At 44.9% G+C, this 17,558-nt stretch overlaps 3 protein-coding genes across 9 annotated transcripts in view; all 3 read right to left on the reverse strand.

The window, feature by feature from the left end:
• Positions 1-77: 77 nt before the first annotated feature.
• Positions 78-5,156, reverse strand: LOC121232384 (disintegrin and metalloproteinase domain-containing protein 20-like). 2 transcript variants are annotated; one of them, XM_030025134.2, is made up of 2 exons: positions 5,069-5,156; positions 78-3,214 (listed from the first exon to the last, which is right to left on the reverse strand). In XM_030025134.2, the coding sequence occupies exon 2, from the start codon at positions 3,157-3,159 to the stop codon at positions 448-450; it is 2,712 nt and encodes a 903-aa protein (XP_029880994.1). In that variant the 5' UTR covers positions 3,160-3,214; positions 5,069-5,156; the 3' UTR covers positions 78-447. The 2 variants fall into 2 exon arrangements, with proteins under 2 accessions (XP_029880994.1, XP_040981862.1); XM_041125928.1 differs by lacking the exon at positions 5,069-5,156 and adding an exon at positions 3,930-4,009.
• Positions 4,650-12,108, reverse strand: LOC115345771 (disintegrin and metalloproteinase domain-containing protein 21-like). 2 transcript variants are annotated; one of them, XM_030025137.2, is made up of 2 exons: positions 12,024-12,108; positions 4,650-7,057 (listed from the first exon to the last, which is right to left on the reverse strand). In XM_030025137.2, exon 2 carries the CDS (start codon positions 7,038-7,040, stop codon positions 4,749-4,751), a length of 2,292 nt encoding a protein of 763 aa, XP_029880997.1. In that variant the 5' UTR covers positions 7,041-7,057; positions 12,024-12,108; the 3' UTR covers positions 4,650-4,748. The 2 variants fall into 2 exon arrangements, with proteins under 2 accessions (XP_029880997.1, XP_029880996.1); XM_030025136.2 differs by lacking the exon at positions 12,024-12,108 and adding an exon at positions 7,245-8,672.
• Positions 8,937-17,558, reverse strand: part of MAPKAPK5 (MAPK activated protein kinase 5) — a 27,182-nt gene continuing 18,560 nt past the window's right edge. For 3 of the 5 annotated variants that reach the window (XM_030025140.2, XM_041125929.1, XM_030025143.2), the window contains 5 exons: positions 15,290-15,410; positions 14,491-14,621; positions 13,721-13,842; positions 13,260-13,364; positions 8,937-12,493 (listed from right to left, as the gene is read on the reverse strand). In XM_030025140.2, the coding sequence (XP_029881000.1) occupies positions 12,399-12,493; positions 13,260-13,364; positions 13,721-13,842; positions 14,491-14,621; positions 15,290-15,410 (574 nt within the window). In that variant the 3' untranslated portion in view covers positions 8,937-12,398. Of the gene's footprint in view, positions 12,494-13,259; positions 13,365-13,720; positions 13,843-14,195; positions 14,411-14,490; positions 14,622-15,289; positions 15,411-17,558 lie in introns of those variants that run through there. The other 2 variants (XM_030025141.2, XR_005933166.1) reach the window with 2 other exon arrangements.

Raw genomic sequence — 17,558 nt, forward strand, 5'->3', positions numbered from 1 at the left:
ACTCCTGCTCAGCTACAATACTCAGAAAAATAAGCTTCTTCAACCTGGTGGAGCATCTCTCATGAACCAGGTGAGCAGGGCTTCGCATGAATCTGTCTATAATCTTTTAGATGCTCAAGTGAATTATTTACTAAAGTCCCACTGTTCTACAGAAAATAAAACAGATCTTTAGCTGCATTGGAAACAACTCTCTAACTTTTAGACACTGTTTTCTAACAGCTTCACTTTTTGGATCCAACCCAATTTTATTTACATAGTAGGTAATACAAGAAGAGGAAATACTTGTTTTGTGTAGTTAACTTTCATACAGTTTACACAGTTACATTGTGTAAATTACTTTGTGGAAAATCTCCTGGCACTAGCAGTCCAGCTTCAGGGGTGTACCCACGGGGCCTCTAGTCCTTTCCAAACCTCAGCTGGTGGGTTTCCCACTGCTTTCATGGTTTTTTAAACATCTTCTTCCATACTCTGCTCCTCATCTGCAGGAGTCTTACTTCTCTCTGTGGCTAAACTTGTACTGAAAAACGCAGTTATTGCTGTTCTGTATTTGGTTACAGCAATGAGGAGAGCAATCAGAACAAGGGCAATGGGAACTGTGATCCCAGTTACTGTCCCAAACACTTTATTTTGGACAACGTCCACCATGGACATCATGAGAGGCGGTGGAGGGCCGCTGTCCACACTCCCTCCCAGGCCATGGAATTGGCAGTCCGGAGGAGCCCAGCCAGCTTCGCAGTGGCAGTGTTCGAGGTTGTTGCAAACCCCTTTCCCCCCACACAAAATCTTCCCATCGCACTTCGTCCTGACCATGGCATCTGTGCATGTCTTGTTAATACAGATCTTCTTTGGCCCACATCTGGTGCCATCAAGCCCTCCTCCGATATCAGGTATATCGATGCTGGCATGGTAGGCTGTGCCCCAGCACCAATCCTCAGGGCCTGGCATCTGAATGATGGTTTCAGACCCCTCCAGAACAGGTATCCTCTTCACATTGACACACTGCAGCCTTCCGCACAGAGCGTTTTGGGGTTTACATCCCACAAAACCAACTTTGGTCCCATCGCCGCCACAGTTGCCAAACCGATCCCCTTTCATGTTCTGCTTTTTGAAGCAACTTTCTGGAGCACCCCGAGCTTCTTTCCCAAAGACTTTTCTGCACAGATTGTCATAGGTCGCACATTTCCCGTGGTAGCAGTAGCTGTCGTTGCTGCATGGCGTCCCATCGTGCATGTGCAAATCCTCCGGGCACCACTCAGAAGTCCCGTTGCAATATTCAGGCAAGTCGCACTCGTCCACCTCTGACCTGCACTTGTGTCCTGCAGCACGAAAGTGGCATTTCTGACAGCATTGCCCAATGGAGCAGACGGCCCCTGGCTTCAGCCTGCAGTTTTGGTGACAGCAGGGATTGCCTCGGCAGTCCTGTGACCCACCACAGTCACACTGCTCTCCCTCATCGATCACTTTATTGCCACAATGTTTAAAATGGAAGAGTTGGTGGGGCTCTGGGATGTTGCACAAGCAGTCGCCATGCCCTCTACTGATCAGGTCTAAGTAGCTCTGCCTGCTGCAGTTGCTGAAAGCCTTGGCGCCGTCGAGCGAGTCTCCCGTCATGTAGCACTTGGTGGCTTCTCCACACACACACTCCTTTTTATCGTGCTCCATCCCCAGGTTGTGACCCAGCTCATGAGTAAAAATAATTGAAAAGGTTATGAAATCTCTCCGTATATGTGATACAATGCCTGATTGATAACCAGGGTGGCAGATGCTACCTACATACGCCAGCCCAACAATTAGTCCGAAGTCCATGTAAGTAAATAAATGTGCAATGTCGTATTCCATCCTCTGAGAAAGATCCCTATTTCCCCAGTCATTAAAATTTTTAAGAACTTCTTCTATATCCTGGCTGTACCTGATGAAGTTGCTGCGTGTCCAGATCTCCAGCCCGATCAGGCAGATGCGAAGCTTCAGAGGATAGTAGTATGTTTCGGATAAATTGATCGTATCTGTAACCAGAAGCATCACAGAGGTCTCATTGCTTCCTTGGAAGGAAAACAGATAGTGGTCCACCACGACAAATATCTCAACATACATGGTATGCTTCAGTCTCTGAGAGAAGTCACACTTTCCTAAGGCTGTTTTAGCTCTCATCCCACCCACTTGGTTTTGGATCACCTCATCCATCAATCCACACATCAAGGGCTTGCTCTGGGTCTTCTCTCGCCGATAGAGAAGGTGCTGGAAGGTGAGGGACCCCGGCACAGGTTCAATGCCATAGCTCAAGTTCCCAATTTCCAGCTGCCCCCTCAGACCCGAGCAGGTGCTCAGTGTGACAAGGGAGCCAGGGCTGCCCTCCACATAGCCCAGGTAGTAGCACTCCTCGGGGACATGGGGCTGCTCCACCACTCTTGTCCCCCTGGGGCTGTATGTGATGACTGGCAGGTTTTTCACCAGAAGTCCTCTGTTCTGTGTGAGGTGGATGATGCGGTTGTCCCCCTCCACCCTGAGGACGTAGGACACTTCTTCCTCCACAGCTTTTCCCACCCTGGGGGCCAGTTTCCTTGGCCGGACTATCTCATGGACAGCGTAGCCCGGCAGTGGACGATGGCTGCCTGCCCCAGGGAGGAGAGATGCCACCAACACTGCCCAGACCCCCAGCCTGAGGAGCAGGGCTTTCCCCCATCCGCCATGATGTGCCTGGAGCCATCTCATCACGAACGCCTTCAAAATGGCAGTAATATGCCTCGAGGAGGGTCCTGCCAACCCTCGCACAGACATCTTAACCCTCTCTCCTTTGAGGCGCTCAGGCAGTGGCCATGCCAGAGTTATCCCCTCAGGGCTGGCACAGGACCTGACAAAGGAGCATGCCACACTGCTGCCCTGAGGGGTGGCTGTTCCCCTCAGTGTGCCTTGAGAAGGTTCTGGAAGCACTGCCACCCCTCCCAGCCACCATGCTGCCAGCTGGCTGCGACATGAGGCCGGGGTGGAGTGAGGCCGTGACGCAGGGGCCATGGGTGATCCTGTGAGGTGACAGGGATGAAGGGCACCCACTCCCTCTGTGTTTCTCTCACTGGGGCACTGTGGGGTGGCCATTGCAGCCAGGGAGGTGCGGTTGATCTTCAGAGCCGCTCCCCTGCCGCTCGGTGAGATGTGGGGAGCCATGGGTCTTCACCACCCTCTCCTCCTCCCCAAGGTGGGGTCCAGGCCCAAAGATTGCCTATGGATCGTGAATTTGAGAATTAACCACAATAACACTCCTCACAGCAAATTAACAAATGTTGATGCCCCTTGGCTACTGCCTCGCCTCCTTTGCCAGTCTGTAAACTAGTGGGCTCCAGATATTTTTCTTAATTACACACCTCTATCAGTAAAAATATTCTGAGCGAGCACCCCCAATATATGCATATTTAATTATTTATAAATCATATGCCTGTACTTCCAATGTTCTAATATTTTCTTTGGAGACCCTTGCTGTAAACACCACCTGCAGGGCATCGGTCAGTGGTTACCCCCACACGCCTGACCTGTGCCTGTCAGATGTCAGGCACAGCTTTTTATACACAGAAAAACACATTTCATACAATCTTATGCTAACCGCCAGCTGCACATGAGCACCTGCAGGTAGCAATATCTGCAGCTCTGAATTTATCATTAAGCAGGTCTGCCTGGAGGTGAGCAATAGCCCATTCCAGTGGGCTAAATGCCCTTTTCTAGGATGAAGTGCTCCTGCTCCCCAGCGTTCATCTGCTTCTTTGGGAAGAGCTGAAATGTTTGGGGTTTTTTTTCTTTTTTTTTTTTTGCACTATCCTTGTTATGCTTCCGTGCTGCTCCTGCACCCACTGCTTCCAGCTTGTGCAGACACCTCCGCAGCAGCCTGGCTTTTTTGTCAGCTCAGCCTGGCAGGGATCGGATGCTGCTGACAGTTTCTTTACCTGCTCAAAGCCTTCCTGCAAGCTCCTGTCCAAATGATCCTGCCAGCTTTGTACTTTGCACAGAGGCCACTGACGTGAGCATTAATTAATTTTTTTCCCTCTTCTTTCCCTATTTCCTTTCAGATATATTCCACATCTTCTTCTCCTGTAGTCAAGACTCAGAGCCCTTTTTTCCCTCCTCTTGTCTCCCGCTTAACATCACCTGATGTTTTCAGCAGCTCGTGTTTGTTCCTGGGCTGCGGTGCTGCAGAGGAGGTGCTCAGGTATGCCCAGGATGGGCTTGAAGGTGGACACTCTGCCTGGGACCCCAGCTCCGGAGGAGGCAGCTATAGGGTGTGGAGACAAGAGGCTTATACAGTGGTGTGGACAGTTTGAACCCCTTCCTATGAGCTGTAGTGGAGTTTCTTTGCTCAGAGGGAAGAGCAGGTGTCCTTTGGGAACTGCATGTTTAGTGGAGAGGGGGACTCGCTGCTGCAGACCCCCATGCTCTGGGCTGAGACACAACTGTTGCTCTTGCCTTGCAGAAGGCTCTGCCTCAGCCACCCCAGGATCCTCCTTGCTCAGCCTGTGTCTATCAGTGTAAACCAGCAGGCAGATTTTAAACTAACCTGAGTGCCCCTGTCATTTTTGTCAATGACTTTTTTTCTCCTATGGCGTGAAGTCAAGCAAAACAATTTCATTTTGCTATTCTACAGAATAAAAAGTAGGTCTCCTAACTCTACACTTGCATCTAGATCAGTTTTAAATGAGTCCACCACAGCTAGAGTCTGAATCTAGCAACTGACTGAGTCCAGCTTTCCACTGCTGCCACATGAAGTCCTACACAGGGGATTTTTGACTCTCAGCTGATTTTGAGCCGTCTTCTTCCACCCGGTCCTTCACATCCTCCTCAGGAGCCCGTTCTCTAGCCGAAAAGCATCCAACAAGTCTGTTTAATGCTTGGGTTACTCTGAGCATTCTCACGTGCACAATGACAAGTGCTGCGAGCGCCAGAACAGCAACAGTTATTACGGTCATCCCGATGAGGAACCTAAAAAGCCCCTTTTTAGTGACCGGCGCAGGCCCACTGTCAACACTGCCTCCAAAGCCAATAAACTGGCAGTAGGGAGGTGCCCAGCCGTTGTCACAGTGGCAGTTACCTCTAGTGTTGCAGACACCTTTTCCTCTGCATGTTCTCTTGGCAGAACAGTGGGATGTCAAGTACTTCTCCTCAGGGACACACGTCCGATTAATGCAGATCTTCTTCTCACCGCACCGCATGCCATCCTTAATGACTCCAGCATCCAGGATGTCCACACCCAAGTGGTAGTCTGTACCCCAACACCAGGTACCACCCACTGGGGTTTGAATGATGGTTGTGTGATCTTCCAGCTGAGGTAGACGTCTAACATTCGTACACTGCACCCTCCCACACAGGACATTTTCTAGCTTACATTTCTGAAAGTTGACATCTGCCCCATCTCCCCAGCAATTGCCAAACCGATCGCCTTTCATGTTCACCTCCTGGAAACATGGTAGTGGAGCAGGCTCTGCTTCCTTGCCAAAGATACTCATACACTGTAATGTGCGAGATTGGCATTTGCCTGAATAACAGTACCCATCCTCAGTGCACACAGTTCCATCTTGCTTGGCCACATCTGCTGGGCAGTGCTCGGATGTCCCGTTGCAATACTCGGGCAAATCACACAGACCAGCACTCTCCCTACACAGCTCTCCTTCAGGAAGAGGTCTGCAATTCTTGCAGCAGCCTCCAGAAGTGCAAATGGCTCCTTTTTTTTTTTGACAAGTATTGTCACAACAACGATCCAATTTACACTGCATTTCTGAGCCACAGTCGCACTCCTCCCCAACCTCCAGGACGCCATTCCCACAGCGCTGCAGTGCAAATGTCATTACCAATTCCGGGGCATTATTAAGGCAGAATCCTTGCCCTGATACTATAAAATCAAAATAGTGCTTTTTGCTGCAGTTGCTGAATTGATAGTTCACTGTGCCATGTGCACTCATGATGCATTTAGAGGTGTTTCCACATCTGCAGTATCTGTCATCGTGCTCCATGCCAAGGACATACCCTAACACACGAGCGACATGGACAGCAGTGTCCATGTAAGGCCGTTTTGCAAATGATACAACAGCAGAGCCACGTTTTCTATCACATGCACTGGCGAAGTTGGATTTGCCACCCATGTGCAATGCTCTCGTACCATGATCAAAGTCCACAGAGGCAAATAGACACCCCACGTCATGCATGGCATACGTAAGCCTTTGCTGCTTCTGCCAAAGATTAAAATGGTGAAGGACCTGTGTTATGTTTTCGGTAACACTGATCGGGTTCTTCTCCACCCAAACCTCTAGTGCAGTTATCAAGACACGAAGGCGGAAAGAGTAAAACAGTCCATCCACCAGATTGATTATTTCAATAACTTCCAGTGTCACATTAGTTACACTTCTGCCAAAGGCATCAAAACCTTCCTTGTCCACCACAACAAGGAGCTCCAAATACCGTGTGTGCCTTTGGGGCTGGAACTGCCCTGTTGCTGTACTGGGACCTGGAAATTGTCCACCTTCATTGGGCATTTTGTACATCACCGTTCCAAGAACCGCTTTCTCCCTCTGCAACAGAAGATGCTCAGCCATGGTGGAAGCTGCCAGGGGCTCGATGCTGTAGCTTGAGTTTCCAATCTGTAGCAGTCCTCTGAGCCCAGAGCAGGCAGTCAGAGTCACTGCAGAGTCCAGGATGCCTTCCACATAGCCATGGTAATAGCAATCTGCTGGCACATGGGGCTGTTCAGCTACAATTTCCCCTCGGGAGTCACGAGTGAATACGGGGAATTTTTTTATTACAAAGTCTTTCTGCCTGAGGTGAATCGTGTAATTAACCCCCTGAATGCTGATGACATAGGACACTTGGTCCTGGCTGGCCTTCCCTGCCTTGGGGCCAAGTTTCCTTGGAATGACTATCTCATAGGCTGTGTAGCCCCAAGAGGGCTGGGGGCTGCAGTCTGCGTAGGGCAGCAGGAGCCCCTGGAGCAGGAAGGAGAAGCCCAGTCCGAGGAGAAGAATGCCTCTACCCCTTGGGGTGCACCTTGGCTGTGTCTGGCTTGGAGCCATGTTCACTGCCTCCCAGGCTGGAGGAAAGAGAGGAAAACATGGATGATGAGACATCAGAAAAGCTGCCTTTAACTCAGCAGCAAATATCCCTTCTCACCCCCAGGACACCTTCCCTCAGGGTTTTGCTCTCTTCTCCCCACTCAGTCTGCAGCCAGGTTCAAGCTGCCTGCTCCCTTCATCCATTCTTAGCTCTTCCTCACCTACCTGTCCAACGGGGAGGTAGGACACGCCAGGAGCCAGCCAGCCTGCCATCCAACTGCAACAGAGCAAAGCAGCACAGTGAAAGACCTGGTACAGGGTAGGAAACCAGGGCAGAGCTCCTCTTGGGGCTGGAACGGAAGGGCCCAAGGGGCAACCGTTTCTCCAGCCCCACTTCAAACGCAAACATTCCATGGGGAGAATGGGACCCGTGCCCCCGGGAACTGGCAGAGCCCGGAGCAAGTAGTGCATTAAATACACCCTATATCTCATCACTAAAAGCCTGCTGCACCCTACTTGGGCTGACCCCATTTGCTGAGAGCCTGATGAGCCAGCACTGCTACAGCAATTTGTTTAAAAGGGGATTAAGCATTCATAAGTGGAAAGCAATAGAAGATTACCCAGGAAACAATGATTTGGTTGCTAATGGGACCTTCAGCTGCAGCAGTAAGAGCCTTCAGTGTCTGTTGACAGATATCCTTGCAGGGCTCCTCACTCAGCTGAGCGTGTGTCACTGAACATTTTAACTATTCCAGGGGAGTTTTCTTGCTGGAAAGGGAGAGGCATTCTTTGGGCCACACAGCCTTCTATGAGTAAGGGAGAGTCTTTTCTTGTGCCACTTCTATAGGGCACTTGCAGCTGGTTTGGCTGCCTTAAATACTCCTAGGATGCTTGGAAATTGTTCTGTCACTTCCCTTCCCAATGCTATGGATGCTCTGACAGCCACTCACTATCCAACACACTATTAACTCCTCAAAGGTACCAAGCAGATGGATGTTAACTCTTACAAAGAAAGTGGCCTGGGGCACACTGGCACTCACAGCTGTCCCACTGCCTCTTTTCAGTGCCACTTTTGTTCTGAAATGCTCAGGTGACAAGGGTCTATCTGGTTGCTGTCAACAAGCCAGGCAAACCACGCTTGAGGAGAATAAAAATATTTCCAGAGCCAGAAAGCATACAAGTGCCATGCTTGACGGCACTAGTCTGTGTTCAGAAGGGCTGACTGCCTAAGAGGTGAGAAGCACTCCAGTGCTCCCTGGCAAAGTGCACTGCCAGCCTGAACAAAGGCCGACCCGTTTCTCATCTCCTGGTGTCTCCCAAGTTGCCAGTCCTGCCACAAGTCCCTGCAGGGCTCACACTTCAGCCAGCCTCAGCAAAGGCACCCTGCAAAGATCGTCATTCCCCAAAAAACAGTTCCTAGTTCCTGCCCCAAAGAACACACTTGGCAGAATGGAGGAGCTGTTATACCCAACAGGGGAAATATCACTGAACACAGAACAATGCATCCCTCGCTTCCCTGACCGCCCAAAGTCACAGCTACAAGAAAAATCCTATAGACCTTGGGGGGTTAAGCAGTAGTACTGGGCATGTACTGCTGCCGTCTAATGGAAAGCAGCATTAAAACAGGCAATTTCAGGTTATGTTGCCAGGCAGAGCACAAGATTTTCTAGGGCTTTATCCAGCCTATCCTGTCAGTCATTCTTTCGTCTCAAAGCCTCACGGCACTCCTGCAAAATATAAAGCAAAGCGCTTTTTCACATTTGTATGGCAGGTGGGACGGAGGACTGAGCATGGCAGGACAAGTCCAGGGGTGGCAGGAGAAGCACGCTGCTGTTACCTCCAGGCCACAGCTGTCCTTCCTCCCTTCTGTACCACGAGCACTTGGGAACCAAACAAAAGCAGCCAGGAACTTTTAAGTTTAGTAAAATCATTTATATACACCAATGCGTAATATTTACAATATAATACTGATCCAAAATAAACTAACATATTACAGGTAACACTGAAAAGGAGAAATGGAAACATTTTAATACACAGAAGTTAAACATGGCATATGAAGACAGACTCAGATTTCCAAAAGAAAAACCTGAAGTAATGACAGCAAAACTTTGACATGTTGCTATTTCCAATTGAAAACTCTTTTGCCTAGTCAAGTTCTTCTAACTTTTTTATATATATATATATATATATATATATATATAGTTTAAAATAATCAAGTCACAGAAGTCAGATATACATAAAATTTTGAAAAGGTCAAATGATTTCAGATTTTTCTCTTAAATAAAATACTAAAAAAAAAAACCCCTACAGAGCTTTCCCATATCCTTTTAGTGTTTGTACAAAGAATGTCTTCTTTGATCCCACACAACCCTTCTACCTCAAGATATTTACAATATTCACAGTCTGCTATAAAGGATCAGTAGATTTATTACCAAGTAAAACCTTCCATAATCAAGACAAGGTATCTTGCATTTATGTCAACTGAAAAACATAAAAACACAGGAAGAAGAAAGTAAAATACTACTTTAAAATATGTAAATGAATCCATTAAAGTGTATTTAATTTTGAAATCTAAACCATAACTTTTTAAAGAGGAAAAAAATTAACTTTCTCATGGAAATAAAACCATTTGACCTTGAATCTTCAAATTGTGTTTTCTTAATCTGTCCCTTCCTACCTCCATTTTACATCAGGCCATTCTTATTTATCACAGACAATAAAATCTATAGTAAATCCATAAAAAGCAGTTCCTTATCACAAAAGCCCTTAGAAATTTGGCTTCCCTCCAGATACCAAAACACACTTCACAGTCAGTCGCAAACATACCCACCTCACTATGAGCACCTTGAAATTATTCTGTTGTGTAAGTCAAGGGACCATGAAGAAAGGAGGGACCCTCTAATCAGATCCCATCTTCTCTGCTTATTTCTGAGCTGCCTCGGATGTCGGCAAGCAGCAGTTGCTCTCACATCCCAAGGTGCTGCCCACTACACCAAACACACACCGGTACTGCAGAAACAGGCTGAAGTCATTTCCTACAGACCATTACACAACAGCATACAAGCCTTGCCACTGTCATCTTTAACACTAGAGAACCTGATGGAGAAAAAATAGGTCCCAGTGTATTACACCCCGTGTTGCTCACAAGGTGCTTGGATGGTATCAGGCTGTGGCGTGGCAGTAGTCTCTGCTGGGTGCACTGTGCATTGTCCATAGAGTCGCTACAGTTTGATCCATTTTTCTGCTAACAACTTCTGGCTCCCAAGAAACTGCCTGAGTATTTTCCTCCTCAGAGGGGAGAGTTGCAAAGTGCTTTTGTAGGGAATTTTTTGCACTCCCATTCAAACAAAGGTGATTTCCTTGTTTATTTCTCTATTTGCCATACTTAGAAGTTCCAGTACAATGAGATTTCACAGAAAAAAAACCATGGATTTCAAGTTAAAAAGGAAATGATCTATTACGTTTAAAGATTGTGTGGATGTTGACATGACCTAGAATTTAGGGCAAGGACAGAAATGCATATAATAGGGCCTGCAAACTTGCTGATACCACTAAGAAATGACAAATACTCTCGTCGCTTGCAAATTCTCTACAGTTGTCATTGATACCTGTCAGTGCACAAATATTCCATGTAGTGTCAGAGCTACAATTCTGGCTTATACAAAAACTCCCTGTTTCCATCAGAGAAAGTGATGGTTAAGTAGGGACTGTGGTTCTTACTCTGCAATAAATCAGGCATTGGAAAACTGTCAACAGGATTAAAAGAAAGCTGACAAGGTGCTGACGAAGAATGGGAAATGAAGTATCTCCTTCATGTAGAAAAACTAAGTCACTGTTTACAAAATTTTATAGAAAGAGTCAGACACTGGGTTTGCCATCCAAGCTAAAGGTTGCAAGAAAGTCTGGTATAGAAAAGAGACAAAAAAGAACAAGGCTGGACTGCTGTAAGAGTAACTTGGGAGATTCATGGCTCAGGTTTGTAAATGTAAACCCAAAATTAATGAGCTATGAAATATAACAATAATGTTCAAGAGTCATTACTAATAGCCCTGAATTGGCACTTCAGTCTGCAGACCAAACTCATTCAACGTCTGCACAGGTTTAGTACCAAAATATCTCTATAAAAAGCCTTCGACCAGTCTCAAAAGAAAGAAAAGCATCAGAAGGTAGAAAACTAGAAATATGTACAGATTCTTTTCATTTGTTTGTTTAATTAAGATTAAAAAAGCAGCTTTTGGAGCCAATGTTCCAGACTAGTGTAAGAATCTGCCCTGGGCAGCCTCATGGTCCAGGCAGCATAAGGACATGTGTCAAGGAGCAGCCCTGCATCTGTTGCTCCCCCAGGAGGAGCTCGAAGGCAAAGAGATGGGGAGCTTGGACTCCAAAGGGTGACACAAGAGAAGGATCACCGGTGGATTCACACAGCAGCACTATGACCCTTGCCAGGATGATCTCTTTCAAACAAGAGGACAAGTTTGACACCAAGTGTTGGATCTTCTAGAAAGAAAAGAATGGAGTACACGGGTGGAACACGCACAACTTCTGAGGTGGGGATGAAGCAAATGAACCCCACTTACTTTTGTCCATAGAAGATCCCACCATGAAAATAAAAATAACTTGTACATAAGTAACTAGAACATTCTTCTATTCTGCTGTTGAACAATATGATAAGAAGAGGAGTCTTATGTTGAATGGCCCATTCAGCCTTAAAAAAGGTGAGAAAGACAGGGAAGAAGGAAAAAGAAAAAAAAAAAAAAAAAAAAGAGGGCTAAGCCTTAAAGAAGGTCCAAGGAAGATGAGGAAGAAAAAAAGAGGGCTACTGATCAGAACTGAAAAATACAGCAAGCGTATGGACTCAGGTGCCCTTGGCAAGGCCAAGCATGGCTCTTGGGTCATCTAGCGAAACAGAAGGCTATTTAGTTGCCTCTACATAAAGACTCAGAATTTAGGCGCAAAGGGTAGCTATGAAGTTTGTGTTTCACAGCACTTGCTTCAAGTACTTACTGAGCAGGGTGTTGAGAAACTGTGGCTGTCTTGTTCACATACATAGTCATTGCAGCTGGCTGTATGTATAGCAGATGGAAGGCAGCTTCTGCAACTGGTTATTAAGAAAAAGAATGGTCTTTAACAATATAATTTGCCCCGTCTGGGGGACTCATGATTAACAGTACATAAGTGATCATATATACCTCAAGGAACTGAGTTTTAAAAAAATATTACAGTACCAATGATTTTTTTTGTATCTACAACTATACAGCATTTTCAAGCAGTATGGAAATTTAATGAAATAATTATGATTTATTAATTTACATAAAAATACTTTTTACAGTTAAAGAATAAATCTTAAATGGTAAAAAAAATAAGATTAAGAAGCTCCAGCTATTGAGAGTCATGGGAGTTTGTCTGCTCTTCGATAACTTGTTTTACTATTTCTGCCAGTTTTAGTCGATCCACTTTATCTGTGAATCCTCTGCCTGAAAGGAAAAGAACAGGTAGTCAGCTGGTGCTGGGCACAAGGAGGAAAGCAAGCATGGCTGCAGTTATACACCAACTGAACACAAAACAATGCTTCACACAGAAACTTAGGACATTTGCAAGGGAACCAAAATGAATTATGATGTCTAGTTCCACTGAAAAAACTGAGCACTTAAAAACCTAAATTAAAACCAAACAAACAAAACAAAATGAGGGAAGAGGCACAACCTCTTCACAACCCTTGTGAACCTGGCTGATGCCCCTGGTCGCCTCATATTCATCAGCATCTGCTCCTGGGGGCTGACACCTCTGCCATCCTGTTTTGTCAAGGAACCATCTGAACACTTCCAAGGCAGCTGGCCTAGTTTAATTCTGTTTCCTACCCAAACTGAGCAGAAGAGATCTTGTGCTGACATAGATGAGGGCAGCAGTCTCCAGCAGAAAGAATGTGATAAACAGCTGGAAGGAAACCAGCTCAAAACAGCTAAAGCTGTTTCTGAAGCGATGATCCATTTGTGCTGTTATGTTCCTACACGACTCGGTGCCTTTGAAAACTCTACCCTGAACCTCAAATATTAATTTTAAAGCAGAACTTTCAACCTCATTTCTAGAACACCCATGCCAGCAGAAGGACTGAAACAGTGTCAAAACCTAAATCAGTTTGGCACAAATTCAAGAAATTTGTTTTTATTTCCATACAAGAAGGTCACTGCTCTTTCACCCGGCATTAGCACCATCCTCCATGGAAGAGAAGGAATTCCTCACCATTCCAGCTGAAGCTCTGAAGAGTGTCTCGCAGCAGCTTACACTCTCGATTATACTTCCACGCCTCCTGCATCACTTCATTCAGCTTCTCATCTTCATTCTCTCCTATTTAGGTGAACAAAGATAAACAGGAGGTTTGTCATTCTGCCTTGCAGCAACATTCAGAGGTTCAGTAAACAGTACATGCAGTTATTCCTCCTTGCCTCACGCAAACTAGGAAATCAGTTTGAAAGCAGACGCTGCTGTTTGAAAGTTACTTTAACAGCTCTGCATGTCACTGTTGACACTAAAATTATGCCTGCACCAAAATTATAGTCCACAGACAGCACTCTCCTCTTCAGACTAAGACAACAGGAGTTTTGTTTATCTTTCCTCACCACTGACACAGAGTGATCTTGAGGCACAGTAAAAAGTCAGTGTCTTGTCATGTTTAAGAATGTAACTTTCTTAAAAGTGGCAACCTTTACCAGCCTGTGGTAGAATGCACTGAGCAATCACATCTCTGAGCTTTTCCAGAGCCACGTTGGAATCGTTACTTCCATTCTCAGGGTCATGGATATAGACACCATCCTTTGGCTTAGTGCTGCAAAAGAACAAGGAGGAAACAATTACAATTTGAATGCAACTCAAGTCCGTTACTCATTGCATAACTGCACCAGTATAAGGCTCTCTTTCACTCTCTGGAAAGCTGGGACAGGGAGCTAGATTTAGCATTAATTATAACAACATCCTATATTATAAGGCCACTTTAAATATGAAAAAAAAAAAAAATATTCCTTTAAATTAATTCACGTAAGGGTAATCCTAAAACGCATTATCCCATTATTTTTCAGATAGGTAACTCAAACAAAGAGAGAGACATTGCCTGACTTTTTCAGTAAATAAATGTCAGGATCAGAAAAAAATCTTGGAATTCTTTCTCCCAGTTTGCCTTACGTTACTCAACACGTGACTCATCTTCTCATAAGGGATCTGTTCCACTACCTGTGTAATACAATAACACTATCCAATCTCCTTCCTGCCCTCACTGGCATATCTTGGAAGACACACCATATTGGGCAAGTATTACTTGACTCCAACTACCCACTTCAGCATGAAGAGTGCGTCAACCAAATCAGAAATTCAGGAGCATGGTTAAGAGTTGAATGAACCTGTAACATGCTTAAAATCATTCTCCAGGCATCACAGCTGCCTACACTTTGATCTTTCAAAAACAGCTTTAGAGAGTTACCCCAGTAATTTCCTTTTGCGCAGGATTGGGTTGTTGACGGAGTGAAGGGGTTTGAGACTGACTTTGAGGTCTTGGATTCTCATGTTCGCAAGCTGTTCTGCATGAGCCTGCTGTATCCCTGCAACCATTGCCTGGAATGAAAAGGAGTTGCACTTGATGTTTTAATTAGCTTCTGTGTGAATTAAAGAACAATACATGGACAATGTTAGCCATGGACAAAAAAAAAAAAAAAAAAAAAAGTACCAAAATCCTATTTGTTTTAGAGATGCATAACGAAAATCAGGTTTGCATTATGCAAGACATGATTAGAACTACAGTCATTGACTGCGGGACAACATATCCCGACCTCACAGGGGATGGATAGGACAAAGGATCATCTCTACTTCTCATGTCCACAACCTTAAGAGTGCTGACTGAACTCCTCTTTGAGCAGAGTTTAAAGGAAACAAGAAGGGCTATTCATTTGCTGCTAATTAATGGGGGCATAGCTGTAGTCAGGTATAAAACATGGGGAAAAACAAGAAAAGACAGAAGAGTCATCAGGCATGTTTACTGCCACACTCTGTTCTCTACTTGTTAGCGCATGGCTGCTCTTTACCACCCATCTCGGAGCATCTTCTCCTAGCCCAAATTTCAAATGGAACTGTCTCCATTTTCTTACAAAGATCTTAGGCTCTCATTAAGACAAAAGGGGAGCTCTTTATCTGCATAACACCACGTGAAAGAAAACACTCAAACCATCGAAGAGCTACCCAGCTCTCCTGTGGTTCATTCTGATAAAGTAAAATGTTGTTTAGACCTTGTCCATCATCAGCTGGGCAGAGGGTAGGATGTTATCAAGTGCTTCAGTGGAGTTGAGCCAGGGATGGTCCAGCACACCTTCAATGGTCAGCCGTTCCTCAGGTTTGACCTTCAGCAGCCTGGGAGAGGAATCAATCAGTCCATAAAGAGGTCTTTGCTGATTTACAATGTGCTGCTCTGTCTGGGATCAGAGCACTTAATCTCTAAGCATTAAAGGAGCCAAAAAAGAAACTCCTCCTAACAACTACAACACTAAGCTGACCCCAAAGCAGAGTGACCTACCAGCTTCATTGACCATTGCTGTGGTGATATTTTAACACTATCACAGCTCATTCAGTTATATTCAGCAACTCAGTGTAAAAGAAAGGTGCTGAAGGCCATTTTAGTAATACCTGTGTACTACTGAACTCTATATTCACATCCTCCCAGATGGGAAGTTATCTTCCAGATGAACTGGAAATGATCCAGACTGACACTCTCTGCAAATGCACATCTAGAGCTCATCCACATAATAGTCTATACTCATACCAAGGACTCTGAGTGGGGTGAAGTAAGGCAAAGTTTCAAAGTTGGAAACCTGTATGCTGAATTAACTGATTTCACCATGCAACTTCTTGGCTTTTCTCTGCCTCCAAAAGCCTCAAGTAACGGACACTTTGGCAGGCTACAGCACCTCAAAGTAAGAAGGAACTTTACTCTGAGATCTCTGAAAACTCCATGGAATTAAATTTTACTAGACTGAAACCCTGGAAAGAGATTTTGCAGATAAACTCCTGTTCTCATGATAATCACAACTGTTTAATAAAAAAAGTAAAATTTCACACAGAGTGCTGACGAGTTATCCCAAGAGTCTAAATTAGAAACAGAATGACTTGATGAGTTTGTCATGCTTTCTTAGACAACACTCTAAATCAGCTTCCTGGCTGCAAAGCAGAATTGTTTAATGTACCAAGAAAGTGGAAATAACTTTTACAAAATGTCAGCAGGACCACAGGCTAGTTCATAATTTCACTTGCAAGGCCATGCTGCCAAACAGGTCATAAGTTCAGTTTTGATACAAGACCCAAGACACATGCATTCCTTTTCCATAGGTTTTCAAAGTCCTAACCTATTACGAAGCACTCCAGCTCATAAAGCTTGAGGTCAGAAATCAGCTCGACATGCTTGAAAGGAAGCAGCTGCTTGAATGCAAAATATGACCTCCAGAAGCAAGACTCCACATGAATAGCAGTCTACATAAATAAAATGTAAACTTATCCAGAATTATATAAAGTCTAAATGTATTCCTGCACCATAAACACAGATTCAGCCTCACTGGCTGGAAAAGACAAGCAGGAAAGGGAGTCCTGATAACATTAGTGAGAGAATTAAGTGAAGTGAACTGAATCCAAGTAACAACATTCTGTGAGCTGAGTTTCATGGCCATTTTAAAAGACAATGAAACCTATTGACTGTGGAGCTTCTGAGTGAGAATAAAGAGTTGACCTCAGTATTAACAGAAGTTTCACTGCAACATAATCTGCAGTTTATTTGGCAAAAAGTTGTAGGCTCTCCTGCACTGCTATAAAGAGGTCCCAGCACCCTTTCCAAACAATGTTAAGCCCTTGGAAATTTTACAGTATGTCAGGAGAGACAATGACAGTTTAAAATTATTTAACCAATTGATTTTTTCTATTTTATGTTGCCTTTATCCTTCCAGTTCCTCTGGTGATACAAGCAAAGGCAGTAAGTCCCTCACGTTTTAAAAAATAAGTGAGGTCAAGACCTAATCAGTGCCACATTCTTGCTTTCAAACAGGACCATGGGATCACAGTCCTTGAAACATTTGCAACTGAGATGTGCATTGCATAAAAAAGTTTCCATTAGCATTTAGAATAAAATATCAATGCAAAACCTTATCTCATAGTCTGACACCTTGTGACAGATCTTAATCTCCCTTTCCATGCCTCTCGTTTGACTCCTGTTAGACTGTGTATTATGTGCACAGGGTTTTAAGGGACAGATGTACCAGATCCTATTATGCCACCTAAATGTCCCCCGATTTCAACAGGAGTTTAAACATTATCACAGGAGATACGTGCCTAGAGAGCACTTGCGGATGTGGCAGCCAGTCGTCTATATTGTTCTGGAGCAAGGTAGTGTACCCGTTCCCCTTAAAGGCTGAAGGCACAATGCACTCTAGCAACTTCAGAGACAGGAGACATCAAAAATTGAACACAACAGTTGGGGCGGGAAAAAAAAAAAAAAAAATTTACCAGACTTCATTT

The sequence above is a fragment of the Aquila chrysaetos genome, chromosome 9, assembly GCF_900496995.4.
Source record: "Aquila chrysaetos chrysaetos chromosome 9, bAquChr1.4, whole genome shotgun sequence".
NCBI classification, from domain to species: domain Eukaryota; kingdom Metazoa; phylum Chordata; class Aves; order Accipitriformes; family Accipitridae; genus Aquila; species Aquila chrysaetos.

What these genes read in the sequence shown, in the direction of transcription:
- LOC115345771 (XM_030025136.2), bottom strand. Translation starts at nt 7,428, where the DNA reads ATGTTTGCGTTTGAAGTGGGGCTGGAGAAACGGTTGCCCCTTGGGCCC. An exon ending in CCTACCTCCCCGTTGGACAG is followed by an intron (nt 7,058 to 7,244) that starts GTAGGTGAGGAA and finishes TCTTTCCTCCAG; the next exon opens with CCTGGGAGGCAGTGAACATG.
- LOC121232384 (XM_030025134.2), bottom strand. Translation starts at nt 3,159, where the DNA reads ATGGCTCCCCACATCTCACCGAGCGGCAGGGGAGCGGCTCTGAAGATC.